Below are 17,096 nucleotides of genomic sequence, written 5' to 3'. Positions count from 1 at the left end.
AGAAAACGGCCTACGGATCACGATTGAAGCCAACAAGCAAACCGTCAACTTCCTTGACGTCACTTTCAACCTGAGAAATAACAGCTACCAACCATTCACGAAACCCAACACAACACTCCAATACGTGCACCATGACAGCAACCACCCACCCACCACCACGAAAAGAATACCTACCGGAATTAATAAAAGGCTATCGATGCTGTCATCTAGCAAAGCTGAATTCGACCAAGCAACCCCCCCGTACCAGAAAGCACTTGATGAAAGCGGATACGACTTCACCCTCACCTATGAACCCACTCCAGGAAACCAACCAAAAAAGAGCAGAAAACGAAACAACATCATCTGGTACAATCCGCTATTCAGCAAAAACGTCTCAACCAATATCGGCCACAAATTCCTCACTCTGATCGACAAACACTTCCCCAAAGGCAACACCCTAAAAAAAATATTCAACAAGAACAACATTAAATTGAGCTACAGCTGTATGAATAACATACAACAAATCATTTCAAACCACAACAAAGCAATTGCAAAAGGACTGCCCACCCCCAGACTAAACGACTCTGAAACCAATAAGGAATGTAACTGTCGCAAGAAACCTGATTGCCCTCTCAACGGAGGGTATTACAGACATCAGTCGTTTACCAAGCAAAGGTAACACGCAAGGACATTAACACATCCGACACGTACGTAGGATTAACCGAAGGAGCGTTCAAAACAAGATGGAATAATCACAGCGCCTCCTTTAGAAACCAGACTTTGCGGAATTCTACAGAATTCATCAAACACATTTGGAACCTCAAAGACAATAATGTTGAACATTCAATAACATGGCAAATTCTTGCATCCAGCACACCTTACAACAGTGGTAATAAAAGATGCAACCTATGCTTAAAAGAGAAACTGTTTATTATTCATCATCCAGAGCTGTCATCTCTCAACAAGCGCAGTGAAATCATCTCAACATGCCGCCACAGACGGAAACACCTCCTAGGTACCAAATGAGCCAATCACCACGCCCCTACGCCTGCCTGTACCCACCCACTCTGTGCCCTATATAAACAATTGTATGTGAATGCTTCCATTAAAATCTCCTGATGATTGAGGGAACCCCTCATGAAACAGTTCTGTAGAGATGAAGTAGTCTTGTGATTTTTCCCACACCTACTTATTGCGCTCTACCACGGTATCGAGCACTATTCTCTGGATAATCCAATCAAGATATATATATATATATATATATATATATATATATATATATATATATATATATATATATATATATATATACATGTATATATATATATATGTATATATATATATATATATATATATATATATATATATATGCAATAAATACATATATATATATACATACAATATATATATATATACATATAGATATATATACATACAATATATATATATATACATACAATATATATATATATATATATATATATATATATATATATATATATATATATATTGTATGTATATATATATGTATTTATTGCATATATATATATATGTATATATATATATATATATATATATATATATATATATATATATATATATATATATATATATATAAATAGTATTGTGGCCAAACACCAAAAATTTTGTTTCGTCTGACATCACATGGACAAAGATAAGACCTTCTGGAAGAATGTTCTGTGGTCATCCGAAGCAAAATTTGAGCTGTTTGGGCACAATACCCATCAATATGTTGGGAGGAGAAAAGGTGAGGCCTTTCATCCCTGTAACACCAAGCCTACCGTCAAGCATGGTGGTGGTAGTATTATGCTCTGGGCCTGTTTTGCCGCCAATGGAACTGGTGCTTTACAGACAGTAAATGGGACAATGAAAAAGGACGATTACCTCCAAATTCTTCAGGACAACCTAAAATCATCAGCCTGGAGGTTGGGTCTTGGGCGCATTTGGGTGTTCCAAAAGGAAAATGACCCCAAACACACGTCAAAGGTGGTAAAGGAATGGCTGAATCAGGTTTTAGAATGGCCTTACCAAAGTCCTGACTTAAACATGTGGACAATACTGAAGAAACAAGTCCATGTCAGAAAACCAACAAATTTAGCTGAACTGCACCAATTTTGTCAATAGGAGTGATCAGAAACTGAACCAGAAGCTTGCCAGAAGCTTGTGGATGGCTACCAAAAGCGCCTTATTGCAGTGAAACTTGCCAAGGGGACATGTAACCAAATATTAACATTGCTGTATCTATACTTTTGACCCAGCAGATTTGGGCACATTTTCAGTAGACTCATAATACATTCATAAAAGAATCAAACTTCATGAATATTTTTTATGACAGGCAAATGGTTTAAATAACAGATATCGGATATCGTTCCATTTTGACCATGACCTCTAAGTTATAATATCTCCAGTTGACCTCTCACCTGTCTGTGCAGAGTTTGCGGGCCTTGTGCAGCTGCATGTTCATCCACTTTGGCCGTTTCTCCTCCAGAGCCTGCAGTACTTTGTGTACCGTGGGTTTGGGAACACCCTGTCGGGGACAAAGTACAGGAGGGAGAAATTTGAGGGATGATTATGATGACGAGATTGTGTTCACCACAACAGCACAATGATGTAAAAATCATATTTTGTTTTTATATACTGCAGTGGTCCCCAACCTTTTTTGCACCATGGACCGGTTTAATGTAGGCCTTATTTTCAGGGACCGGCTTTCCACTTGTGCCACATAAATACAGCAAAAATAAGTGCATGAAAAATACTAGTCACTATAACGCTGAATTAGTGGGGGCTTCTTTCTCTGCAATGAGATGCAGATGGAAACCAGTCTTCGGGTTACAATCTGTCACATTTGTATTTGATATGTTCATGAATGTGTATTGTATCATTTCACACAGTTATAACAAATATAACCACTTCCTATGAGGAGTTGTATTGTATATCTATAAACAAGCTTATTGTTGTGTTCAGTGGGACAAGCCAAAGTTAGGTCGGAGAAAATGCAGTCCTTTATAAATTATTTCATGATTCACTGCAGCCCGGTAGCTAATGTGTCACGGACCGGTACCGTCACACGGACCGGTGGTTGGTGACCATTGATATACTGGATTATTTTTATCTAAATGCATTACTATCAAAACAATATGGGTTTTCGTATAAAAATGCATACTACCGTATTTTCTGTAAAATAAGGCACAACGGATTATAAGGCGCACTGCTGATGAATGGTAGATTTTTGATCTTTTTTTCATATGTAAGGTGCACCAGATTATTGGGCACATTAAAGGATTCATATCATTATTATTTTTTTCTAAAAGCAAAACACTTCCTTGTGGTCAACATAACATGTAATGGTGGTTCTTTGGTCAAAATGTTGCATAGATTATGTTGTACAGATCATCTTCAAGCCGTTTTCTGACAGTTGCTTCCGGATGCGATGTTTTGTGGGCGGTCTTATTCACGCAGTTCACGTTCGGCAGCGTATTCTCCTCATCATCTTTGTTGTACCGGTGTCTCGTGCAAGGACGGGAGTGGAAGAAATGTCAAAAGATGGAGCTAACTGTTTTAATGATATTCAGACTTTACTTAAATCAATAACAGAGCAGCATCTCCTCATCCAGAAACAACCACACCGGAACTCTCCAATAACTAAAGTTCCTTGGGTGAATAATGTAAACTCACTACAACGGTATGTTTTAGCACTTTCATGACAAGTTTACTGACAGATATAAGTAAGAACATTACACTACTTTATATAAGAAACAACAACAGCGGAGGATGAATGTCCCATAACAAGAACATAGAGAAAAATAATAAGTTTATTGGCTACAGTGTTGCCACAGACTAGAAAGGCGGACATGCACAATTTTTCAGGATTTATGCAGATCCCAAATACAGATCAGCAGGTACCAGAAGGTAAAAAAAGTTGTTTTTGCATAATATCGCAAAAACAAAACACCAGATAATATGTCTTACCTTATACACACACCCTAGTAATACTCGTATGTTTAATGGGCGGACAATCGTTCAAGCGGTGTGGCTTCATAGCTTGCCAAAGTCGGACTAAAACATTTTGATGTATTTTGGAGAGTCGTGTGTAATGTTCTATATTTTCAATGGAACATATGAAATGTTTACTTGAGACATATTACTATCATAGTGGCAATATACAGTTATCTCTTATGTTTGACTGCCATCTATTGGTTACACCTATCATTACACCATGTACCAAATAAAATAGCATGAAGGGGGGTAAGCTCAATCAAACGTATTCCGTACATTAGGCGCACCAGGTTATAGGGTGGACTGTCGAGTTTGGAGAAAAAAAAATATATATATATCTGCGCCTTATAGTCGAGAAAATACGGTATATACTCATCACACTTCCCTCATTAGAATGACCTAACCCTGAACAATGAAAGGAAAGTATAGAGTAATTATTGTTGGGCGAGAAAACGATACCATATATCGTAATAGACACAATCGATTAAAAAAAAAAAATGCGTTTGATAACATTTTCAATTATTTTTTTCTAATTTGTCAGAAGAAACTGGGAGTTGCAAAGCAAGATTGGTTGCATGAACAAAGGCACTCGCTCTTTGGTAACCGAGCAAAGCAGGAAGTGATCACTGATCAGTGGGAGCTACATGCCAACAGCCAATCAGGGAGCGGTATCAACTTGTTGTCTTGGCGTTGATTCTTTGCATGGAGTGAGAAGAGAAAGTAAAAATTAAGAAATTGTGAATAAAATGGTAAATGTCACCGAAGCAGTATGACAATTTTTTGGGATTTTTAAAAAAGGGACCATAGTCAGACCAATGTGGTCTGTAAATTAAGCAAGTCGCTCGTCAACACCAAGACCGCTAACACCACACCACGCTCACCCTTTAGAGCACAGCTGTAACACCCTGGCACTAAACCTGCAGGACATAGCTACTCTAGGGTTTCTCTATGTTCATATTTTGTTACACTTTATGAAGCATTTCTTACATATTCCTTATTGCTGCACCTTCATTTTAAGAGCTATTCAATTTTAGAATTAGGTTTACATTGAATATTTTCCATGCGCGTTGACATTTTCTTTCCTTTCTGTCTTGACAGCTGAGGGGAATATAATCAGAGGAAGGTTTTATTTTAAATCAAAAGTTTTCCATTAATTTTTTATCCTGGTCCTTATTTTAGTAAGTCATAAAAAATATAAAAAAATCATTGATATCGACCGATATAAATCACATATCGTGATACAGTTTGACCGAAGCACCTCAGAGTAACCATCCATCCATTTATTTTCAACCGCTTAGTCCCTTTGGGGTCGCGTGGGGTGCTGGTGCCTATCTCAGCTACAATCGGGCGGAAGGCGGCGTACACCCTGGACAAGTCACCAACTCATCGAAGGGCCAACACAGATAGACAGACAACACTCACACTCACACTCACATTCTCACACTAGGGCCAATTTAGTGTTGCCAATCAACCTAATCCCAGCTGCATGTCTTTGGAGGTGGGAGGAAGCCGGAGTACCGAGAGGGAACCCACGCAGTCACGGGGAGAACATGCAAACTCTACACAGAAAGATCCCGAGCCCGGGATTAAACCCAGGACTACTCAGGACCTTCGTATTGTGAGGCAGACGTAGTAACCCCTCCTTCACCGTGTTGCCCCAGAGTAACTATTTATTATCTATTTTAGACCATCATGATTGCGATTACTGCTCCATTATTCACAACTTCACCTTCTGCTGAATCCCCATTGAAGCCTGCAGACACTCGGCCAGCAGAGTCAGGCAGTCCTTGGCCTGGCAGTTCAAGGCCAGTCCACTGATCTCCTCCAGTGAGTGCGGGTCCCCCAGTCTATGGATCAGGCAGTTCAACAGGGACCACAACAGCAGGCCCACAGAGCGCAGCTGCCGGGCATGCTGGGAAAGGTGTTTCTCCGCCACTTGGAAGAGTTGGCGGATGGGGAGGGGCAAAGTCACTACCAACAATGGCAGGTTGGTGAAAATGAAGGACATAGCTTGGATGGCGAGGGATATGAAAGCTGCAGGGAGACATTGCACACATAATGTTCCATGGGGTATGAAATAGTTGCAGCACAGTACTCGATGCCTACTTTTTGAAGAGGAGGAACCTTTCCCTTGCATCTCCACAGGTGCATACTTCCAATCCTTGGGAACTTTAGCCAGAACACTTTCTGGAACATCTCTCGCCTCGAAGACTCCACTGGGCTCCTCTGTCACCATGGAAACTAGGTGAGTCAGGAGGCTATTGGTGGACTTGGTGACCATCACTCGGATACAGCCGATCACGACAGGCTCTGCTTGTGACGTTTCTGATGAGAGAGGTCAACAAATAAATCAGGGGCGGACAAACTTTTTTCAATGAGGGCCACCTACCAAAATATTGAAAGATGCGGGGTTCATTTTGATACATTTTGTACAAACCCCGTTTCCATATGATGGATGTACGTAAATATAAACGGAATACAATTATTTACAAATCCTTTTCAAACCATGTTCAGTTGAATGCACTACAAAGACAATATATTTGATGTTCAACTTCATAAACTTTATTTTTTTTTGCAAATAATAATTAACTTAGAATTTCATGGCTGCAACACGTGCCAAAGTAGTTGGGAAAAGGCATGTTCACCACTGTGTTACATCACCTTTTCTTTTAACAACACTCAATATACATTTGGGAACTGAGGAAACTAATTGCTGAAGCTTTGAAAGTGGAATTCTTTCCCATTCTTGTTTTATGTAGAGCTTCAGTCGTTCAACAGTCTCCGATGTCGTATTTTACGCTTCATAATGCGCCAAACATTTTCGATGGGAGACAGGTCTGGACTGCAGGCGGGCCAGGAAAGTACCCGCACTCTTTTATTTATAAAGCCATGCTGTTGTAACACATGGTTTGGCATTGTCTTGCTGAAATAAGCAGGGGCGTCCATGATAACGTTGGTTGGATGACAACTTATGTGGCTCCAAAACCTGTATGGACCATAAAGCATTAATGGTGCCTTCACAGATCTGTAAGACACCCATGCCTTGGGCACTAATACACCCCCATACCATCACAGATGCTGGCTTTTGAACTTTGCGCCTATAACAATCCGGATGGTATTTTCCTCTTTGTTCCGGAGGACACCACGTCCACAGTTTCCAAATATAATTTAAAATGTGGACTCGTCAGACCACAGCACACCTTTCCACTTTGCATCAGTCCATCTTAGATGAGCTCGGGCCCAGCGAAGCCAGCGGCGCTCCTTGGTGTTGTTGATAAATGGGTTTTGCTTTGCATAGCAGAGTTTTAACTTGCACTTACAGATGTACAAACCAACTGTAGTTACTGACAGTAGTTTTATGAAGTGTTCCTGAGCCCATGTGGTGATATCCTTTACACACTGATGTCTGTTTTTGATGCAGTACCACCGGGGGGGATCAACAGTCCATAATATCATCGCTTACGTGCAATGATTTCTCCAGATTCTCTGAACCTTTTGATGATTTTACGGACCGTAGATGGTAAAATCCCTAAATTCCTTGCAATAGCTCATTGAGAAATGTTTTTATACCCAATCATGGCACCCACCTGTTCCCAATTAGCCAGTACACCTGTGGGATGTTCCAAATAAGTGTTTGTTGAGAATTTCTCAACTTTATCGGCATTTATTGCCACCTTTCCCAACTTCTTTGTCACGTGTTGCTGGCATCAAATTCTAAAGTTAATGATTATTTGCAAAAACATTTTTTTTTATCAGTTTGAACATCAAATATGTTGTTTTTGTAGAATATTCAACTGAATATGGGTTGAAAAGGATTTGCAAATCATTGTATTCCGTTTATATTTACATCTAACACGATTCCTCACCTCATATGGAAACAGGGTTTGTACATCAAATATGCTAAAACCAGTACAACTAGTGGCAAGTCGTGCGGTTCCCACCTCGGCCTTCAGTGATGTCCAACTTCTATGATTACCTCTCAAAATACCATAATTAATGTCACTACATGACCATTGCCAGAGAAATTATATACAGCAGGGGTCGGCAACCCGCGGCTCCGGAGCCGCATGCGGCTCTTTGGCCACTCTGATGTGGCTCAGCTGCATAATCGCCGACCCCCCGATTATTTCGGGAGGTTTCCGGATTTTGGTGCCTCTCCCGGAAATCACCCGGGGCTAACATTCTCCGATTTTCACCCAGACTACAATATTGAGGGCGTGCCATGATGGCTAAACTTTTAACGTTCTCTACAACATGTCTTCGCGCCCGCTTTTACACTATGCTATCTGCGTGCCAGGCGGGCGCATGTATTTCGCTGCTTTTCTCATCACACGTACAAGATTGCAAGGCATACTTGGTCAACAGCCATACAGGTTACACTCAAGGTTGTGATATAAACAACTTTAACACTCATACTAATATGCACCACACTGTGAACCCACACCAAACAAGAATGACAAACACATTTCGGGAGAACATCCTCACAGTAACACAACATAAACAGAACAGAACAAATACCCAGAATCCCATGCATCCCTAACTCTTCCTGGCTACATTATACACCCCCGCTAGCACCAAACACCGCCCGCCCAACCCCCTCCACCTCAACTGTCGCACGGTTGTCATTGTAGTTTGGTGTGGGTTAACAGTGTAGCGCATATTAGTAAGTTGTTTATATCACAACCCTCAGTGTGACCTGTATGGCTGTTGAACAATTATGCCTTGCAGTCGTGTGCGTGTATCTGTGGAAGCCACGTACAACATGTTACTGGGCTGGCTAGCCGTTTTTACATGTTGTAGAAGGTGTCAGGGGCACTGCCTTCATAGCACGCCCTTATTATTTTTATTTGGGTGAACATCAGCAGATATTCGCGAGAATAGTTGCTTTGAGAATTCGGGAACCTACCGGAAAATTTGGGAGGGTTGGCAAGTGTAATGCTCTCAAGCGGTATTCATATAAAACTCGCGGGCCGCACTAACATTAAATTTTCGAATCAAGGTGTGAGCCGCGTGTCTGAGACCCCTGGTTTACACATAGCACAAAGCAACAAAAAAAAAAAAAAAACTCTTTATGCAGTGTTATTTCATTTTGAATTTCAAAAGAGTTTTATGGCTCCCATTGTTTTCTTTATTTTATTTTATTATTTTGGTCAAAATGACTTTTTGGGTGGTAAAGGTTGCCGACCCCTGCTATACAGGAACACATTTACGCACTACTATTTATTGAATCCCCTTAACAGTGTACAAAATGGGCTATTTCCTGGCTAATTTAAAAATCAATAAACCCGCATCAGCAATTAAAACATATCGTATGTAGTAGTGTCAAAATTAAAATTGCAAAAAACATATTAAACATGAAAAAATAAAGAAATAAAATATTACAACACTCAATTTGAAGCACCCATTCCACGCGGTATAAGCCAGTGGTACCCCTCGTCATCGGTTAATTTGAGTGGAAATGCCGAGCGTTTTCCCATTTCATCGCCAGAACAGCAGAGCTAGCTTGCAGGGTTGGCCGACATCGTCTCACAAGATGTACATTTCCCTTTAAATATCCTTCTTGAAAATGGCTTTGCGAATATATATCTGCCACCTAATCAACATTTTGTTCTCCTTCTCTGCTAGCCTGGTATGCTGTGGCGCAACACTCCCTACTAAATTGAAACTTGTGAATACTCAAGTATGGATTGATTGGATACTAACTTTGGAGTGACAAGTGAGTATCCAATCACAGTCTCATTAACATCAGGCTACTTAGATAGGCTACTGTCAACAACCTGTGACCCAATTGGCTATCGCAACTATCAAATTCATCCGCTAACAGGATGCGTAAATGTCACGTTTAACGTGAGGCCAGCTAGAAGGCCTTACTGACGACAACTCGTGATCTGATTGGCCATCGCAATTATCTATCAACTGTATGTGCCCATTGACTTACGGTGCACGGACGCCCGCATTGTTGATTCTGAAGGCCCCGGGCAGATTTGGTACGGCATGGCAATGTAAGCTAGCTGAATTATGATTGGATAAAAACTCTAACCTAAAAACAACAACACTGGAAAGAGTATAAAATGACAGGAAGAGAATATGAATACTATTAGATATTTAGGGAAAGTAAATTAAAGATTACTTTTATCTTTATTTATGATCATGATTTCAGGTTATGTTAGGCCAGCAGAGAAGGTCTTGCTGGCCCTGACGAAACACCACTGAGTACAATGTAGGTCAATATAATTAACCTCCCATATCTTGAAGACCATGGAGAGATTTGTCCTGGAACAACTACGCCCTACAGTCAAGCCCCACCTGCACCCACTCCAATTCGCCTACCAGCCACAACTGGGAGTGGAGGACGCAGTCATCTACCTGCTGAACCGAGTCCACGCCCACCTGAACAAGCCTGCGAGCAGAGGGAAGGCCACGTTTTTTGACTTCTCCAGTGCTTTCAATACTAAACGGCCTGGGCTACTGGGTGTGAAGTTGGAGAAGATGCAGGTGGAGGCCCCCTTGGTGTCCTGGGTTATAGATTACCTGACTGACAGACCACAGTACGTTCAACTGCAGGACTGTGTGTCTGACAGGCTGGTCAGCAACACCGGGGCCCCGCAGGGCACAGTCCTCTCCCCCTTCGTCTTCACCATCTACACCACCAATTTCCACTATCAGTCAGAGTCCTGCCACCTTTAGAAGTTTTCTGATGACTCTGCGATAGTGGGGTGTATTGAGGATGGTGATGATGAGGAATACAGGACACTGGTCGAGGACTTTGTCACATGGTGTGGAAAGAACCACCTCCAGCTTAATGCGACAAAGACCAAGGAGCTGGTTGTGGACCTAAGAAGAAGGAGGAGTACTTCAGTGACCCCTATTTCCATCAGGGGGGTGAATGTGGACATGGTAGAGGATTATAAATACCTCGGTGTACACATGGACAACAAGCTGAATGGGTCAAAACACGCTGAGGCCCTCTACAAGAAGGGACAGAGCCGCCTCTACTTCCTCAGGAGGCTAGGATCCTTCAACGTCTGTACAAAGATGTTGAAAATGTTCTACAAGTCGGTGGTTGCGGGCGCCTTCTTGTTCGCCGTAGCTTGCTGGGGCAGCGGGCTGAGAGCGAGGGACACAAACAGACTGGACAAGTTGGTAGACAAGGCCAGTAACGTGGTGGGAGTGGAGCTGGACTCTCTGGCGGTGGTGTCAGAGAGGAGAAGTCTAGCAAAACTCCTAGCCATTATGAACAACACCTCCCACCCACTACACTCGGACCTTGCGGAAAGAATGAGCATGTTCAGTGGAAGGCTCAGACTCCCAAAATGTAACACGGAACGACACAGGAGGTCCTTCATACTGACAGCCATCAGACTGTATAATGCATATGTTCCTTCTTGACTGCACTTAAATGTAGAATATATGTAGAATATATTTATACTATTCATATGTAATATATTATATATATATGGTATACAGTATTTATTATTATTATTGTCTATTGTGAGCGAACTGTGGTGCTGAATTTCCCCCAGGGATCAATAAAGTACTTTCTGTTATATTCTATTTGACTTTATTAAATGTTTGGGAATACTTTTTTTTAAACAAAACCAGTTTTCTTTTAGGTTTTTCAGAAATTGATCGCAGCTGTTTTTATTCATTATTTCATTATTTAGACAGCTTTAAAACTCAATATCCTGGGCGGACTCATCCCTGTAAATGGAGGATTCCAATAGCTGCTACTGGTTAGCATTGGTTATTTTACAGACGAATTTCAACACCTCCTAATAGGAAAATTGAATACTAAAATGCATATGCTGATGTTTATTAATACCTGCAGGTCAATGTACTACTGAGTAGTAGGGGTGTCAAAAAAAACTTACGATTCAAATGTTTTACGATTCTTAATCGATAAAAAAAAATAAAATGTTTTTTTTTTTTAATCTCTCCTGTCCAGTCAATCAGACAAATCATATAGTTGATGTAGATGATCTATATCTGCTGTACACATTTACTTTAGAAAAGAGTGTTTGATACTTCTCCTGTTGTCTTATTTGTATTTGACTTTATAAATGTTTAGGAAGCATTTGATTAAAAAAAAACAAAAAAAAAAAAAAAACTGTTTCAGTAATATAGAAATTGATCCGAACTGTTTATGTATTTTATGGAGGAATGTCGTTAATCCTAGAACTTCCACCCAATGTTATGGATGAAGCAAGAATTATTTTGAATAAAGAATCAATTTTGAATCAAATCATTACCCTCAAGAATCGAATCAAATCAAATCATGTGGTGCCCAGCCTTAATGACTACTAATGAATATTGGTATTGGTAAGAAATATTGGTATTGATATCAATAAAATCCAAGCAATATGCATCCCTATTTACAGGTAGCCAGCCATATATTTTTGAAAACTCCTTAATCCTGCATTTTTAACGCTTATCTAGTTCAGGATCACGAGTGATGCGGAACCTATCCCAGCTGACTAATCAGCCTTGGTTGATTAGTAAGGAAAAAAAAAAAAAGTAATACATTTGTATTCATGATTAAAAATAGACACATAAAGTTACTTGCAAAAGCAACAAATAAGTAAGTGAACATCAATTATTGTGAGTCAGTAGCAATACTTCATGATGTCAGAGACAGAAATGTCAGCTACAGATTGTTGAGATATTCTGCAAAAATGTCTCCAATAAAGCAAGTCATAACCGGTTAAATTCAGATGTGTTCAATCAACTTTCAGTGGCATGAAATGTTAGTACCCTCTCAAGGTGCGCATATGTATAGTCTGCCTTCCATGGTGCTGCCCTTTCATATCCAACTCATATTGATGGCGGCCTAGCGATGCTGCATTGAAGCTGTGTGGCAGCCATAAATTTCCCACAGTAGCAGCTGTAGGAGCAAATGCTACGGGAGAGATAAAGTATTGGAAGTGCTGGGAAATCTTAAGGGACGTCTAACCAATGTGTGACCTCAGACCCGCAGAAAAAGACTAGAGCGGAACACAAAATGATATAGCTGTTTGACGAGGCAGTGCTGCTTGGCAGGTAAGACCTAGACCTATTTTTCAAAGTCACTTAGTTTTTACACAGCAGCCATTCTATCAATGAATTGCATGTATGCTGGTGTATTGATTAGAAACCAGTGCCACTTGCTTCCACAGTATGTGATGCAAGTGGAACAGATAAACATGTGTATATGAATGTTAATAACTGGAATAAAAACAAGATTTGGCACAGCCCAGTAACGTCAATTACGGCTTATAAGCCACTACTATTTCCTACACTTTGAACTCTGCATTTTATAAAACCGTGTAGCTAATTTTGGGATTTCTCTTCCCTGACAGCCATAATGCAAATAAATCAATCAATCAATCAATCAAAGTTTATTTATATAGACCTTACTCACAAGTGTCTCAAAGGGCTGCACAAGCCACAACAACATCCTCGGCTCAGATCCCGCATCAGGGTAGAAATAGCAAAAAAAAAAAAAAAACACACAAGCAAAGACACTGAAAAGGTGTCTTATTGTTTGTGCTACGGCACCATCTTTTGGATGAGTTTGCTTGCCCCAGGTGTTGCGGCGTGAACATCTACAGTATTTTCTTCTGTTTAGTGCTTTCAACCAGAAGTACAAGAGCCGTTCCGTCTTCTAGCCGTCCACAATGGTTCTACTCGTATGGATTCTTGATTCATCACTCCAAGCAATGTTGTAAGTTTTACAATATAACTAAAACAGTTCTTACTTACTAAACTGTCCCATGTCTGATGTCCGTAGGTGTCTTGTCATGCATGTTTGTACGTGCTTTCGTAATGTAATCAAGCTAGCGTCGTTGGCATTAGCTAATATGCTACTACATTTATGAGTGTCTGTGTTAGTATTATTAACTTAAAATGGCATTATTTTTGTATTGTTTCAGTTTCACAATTTTCAGTAAATTCAACAAAATCTCTCTGTGGAGGTATTGAGTCTGTTTAGCTTATTGGAGAGCTAGCTCCTGCAGCTAGTGAGCTAGTGAGCTAGTGAGCCAATGACAATGGCTTTTGTTTGATCAGCCATTTTATGGCGTGTTACAGACACAGCATGGAAACAATTAGATATGTAAATAAACAATTACAAAATATTTCTGTGTAAATTACTCATTTCACAAAGTATATACCGTATTTTCCACACTATAAGGTGCGCCGGATCATAAAGCACACCTTCAATGAATGGCCTATTTGAAAAACTTTGTTCATATATAAGGCGCACCGCATTATAAGGCGCATAGAATAGATGCTACAGTAGAGGCTGGGGTTACAATATGCATCCTTTAGATGGAGCGGCGCTAAAGGGAATGTCAACAAAACAGTCAGATAGGTCAGTCAAACTTTAATAATAGATTACAAACCAGCGTTCTGAAAACTCTGTTCACTCCCAAAATGAATAAACAGCTGTTTTATTATTTTCCCCGATTCAATAAACAACTAAAAACAGTCTGAAACTGTTACGATAAATCAAACGTTAGTGCAATCACAATATATTAACACTCGAAATAGTGTAAAGCAATAATATATCAATAACTCAACGTTGCTCTAACGATAATGTCACCATACTTGCCAACCCTCCCGGATTTTCCGGGAGACTCCCGAAATTCAGCGCCTATCCCGAAAACCTCCCGGGAAAAATTTTCTCCCGAAAATCTCCCGAAATTCAGGCGGAGCTGGAGGCCACGCCCCCTCCAGCTCCATGCGGACCTGAGTGACGTGTCAACAGCCTGTTTTCACGTCCGCTTTCCCACAATATAAACAGCGTGTCTGCCCAATGACGTTATAACTGTAGAATGATCGAGGGTGAGTTCTTGGTTTCTTATGTGGGTTTATTGTTAGGCAGTTTCATTAACGTCCTCCCAGCACGGTAACAACACACCACAACAGCAGTCACGTTTTCGTCTACCGTAAAGGAGTTCGTCTGCCGTAAACAGCAATGTTGTGACACTCTTAAACAGGGCAATATTGCCATCTACTGTACATGCATATGTGACAGTAACATCTACGGCGGGGTCACCAACCTTTTTGAAACCAAGAGCTACTTCTTGAGTACTGATTAATGCGCAGGGCTACCAGTTTATACACACTTAAATAAATTGCCAGAAATAGCCAATTTGCACAATTTTCCTTTAACTCTATGTTATTATTAATAATTAATGATAGTTATCTTTGTGGAAACACTGATCATCTTAATGATTTCTCACAATAAATATATATTTTTGATGTTGTCGGGATATATGACTGCGGGAGGCTTGCTGTTTCTGTGTGTTTATGTAAAGACCCCAAAATGGCTTTTATTAAGAGACGTGCTTACGACACAGAGTTTAAACCCAAGGCGATCAGTCACACAGTTGAACACGGGAATAGAGCCGCAGCAAGAGACTTTAACATTAGTAGCAACGAGAGAATTTAACATTAACAGCAGCAACACTGCGCTTCTTCTTCTACGGGGGAAAATAAGGTCGGCGGCTGCCTACCGTAGAAGAAGAAGCGCACTTCTTCTTCTACAGGGGAAAATGAAGTTAGTGGCTGCTTACCGTAGTTGCGAGACCTGTTGTGGCTCAATATTGGTCCATATATAAGGCGCACCGGATTATAAGGCGCACTGTCAACTTTTGAGAAAATTTTAGGTTTTTAGGTGCGCCTTATAGTGCGGAAAATACGGTATCTGTGGCTTACAGTCCATTGAATATAACACATGGAAACAAATGTTTTTCTTAAAAAACCTTAGTGGGTGCGGCTTACATCCCGGTGCGCTCCGTAGTCCGTAAAATACAGTACTCAAATAATTTGTCTGTGTAATTAAACAGTGTTTGGATGACAATGAAGGTCTACCTTGCTCCTGTCATCTCAATGTCTTTCTTTCCAAGTCCAGACTTAACCCTAATTAATACTTCAATAACTAACAGTCGACCAGAATATAAAAATTACAAAGTAAGTACAAAAACCTCCACAGGGGCTCCGTGTCAAAATATGCATTAGATAGAGATAAGAAAAAGGAATTAAAAAAAAAAAAGAATAATCATGGTTTTACAATTGCACACTAGCCCTTGAAATATCATGAAATATTACAAGCTTTTAGTGTTTGACATTTTAAATGATGCGGTCAAGTCTCGTTCGTCAGTGTCCTTTTATAGACGCTACCTACTAAAGTTCAGCCTTAAAGGTTGGTAGAGAACTACAGCAGCAGCCTATAAAAATGACACACTGCATTTACACCAATATGATAAAAACTGTGTGAGGTTCATTTGAGCTACAGTGCTGGTGTAAAACTATAGGCCCTGGACCCAGATCTGGCCCATCAGTTAATTTTATGTGGACCTAAAAAGCTTTGAGATACTGCACATTAGTAAGGTACCTGATCTTTTTTGTACTGCATGCAATCAAAGATTATTTGACTTTCAACATATTTAATACAACAGGAATTACAAACATTTTTGTTGCCTGACTCCCTAAAAGCTACTGTAAATTTAAATATCAGCTTGTGACAAGTTCATATTCTGAAAGAAAAACTAAATGCTAACACTGAATTGCAAGGGAAATTACTAATAGCATCATGATGTGATTATACATTTGAATTCATATTGTTTTCATATTTTCTTCCTGGCTCTCAACAAAGGCGGATGATTCCCTTCACTGTTCCTTACCTTTCCTGCTTTGGGTTCTTTGTCTCGTCTTGTCTTAACTTTTTTGGAGACCCTTTTTGCGCTGCTCTCCAAAATCTAAACAATGGAATTGATCAACGGCCTCTCAACGAAAATGACACAATCTTCTCGTTGAGAAACCCGGGTTCGGGGGAACCTGCTTGTCCAGACGGAAAGTTTGTTGCTGGATACACGATGGACTCATGGGAAAAGTGGAGGGTCGTGTGTCTGACGATTTTTTCCCTCAAAGATGTTGAAGACATCTACCTATTTGGAATCATGACAACCAGACATCCGCTGATTGGAGTAAACGTTGTCCTGGGGTATCGACATTTTAGGAAAATGCTGGCAAAAGGATAAGGTACACCAAAGCTGCCACAATTGATTGACAGGAGGGTCACAGCTATGGGCCCTCAGACTGAAGTTATTTTGAACTAA

At 40.3% G+C, this 17,096-nt stretch overlaps 1 protein-coding gene across 4 annotated transcripts in view; it reads right to left on the bottom strand.

Annotated features, from left to right (window-relative positions):
- The window catches only part of kiaa0825 (KIAA0825 ortholog), a 523,244-nt gene that overhangs the window by 335,422 nt on the left and 170,726 nt on the right, over positions 1-17,096 (bottom strand). For 3 of the 4 annotated variants that reach the window (XM_061906242.1, XM_061906241.1, XM_061906244.1), the window contains 3 exons: positions 6,103-6,321; positions 5,726-6,030; positions 2,421-2,527 (listed from right to left, as the gene is read on the bottom strand). In XM_061906242.1, the coding sequence (XP_061762226.1) occupies positions 2,421-2,527; positions 5,726-6,030; positions 6,103-6,321 (631 nt within the window). Of the gene's footprint in view, positions 1-1,638; positions 1,933-2,420; positions 2,528-5,725; positions 6,031-6,102; positions 6,322-17,096 lie in introns of those variants that run through there. The other variant, XM_061906243.1, reaches the window with a different exon arrangement.

The sequence above is a fragment of the Nerophis ophidion genome, linkage group LG07 (genome assembly GCF_033978795.1).
Source record: "Nerophis ophidion isolate RoL-2023_Sa linkage group LG07, RoL_Noph_v1.0, whole genome shotgun sequence".
NCBI classification, from domain to species: domain Eukaryota; kingdom Metazoa; phylum Chordata; class Actinopteri; order Syngnathiformes; family Syngnathidae; genus Nerophis; species Nerophis ophidion.
Note: the sequence above shows the minus strand (reverse complement) of the source record. Positions and strands in the feature narration are given on the sequence as shown.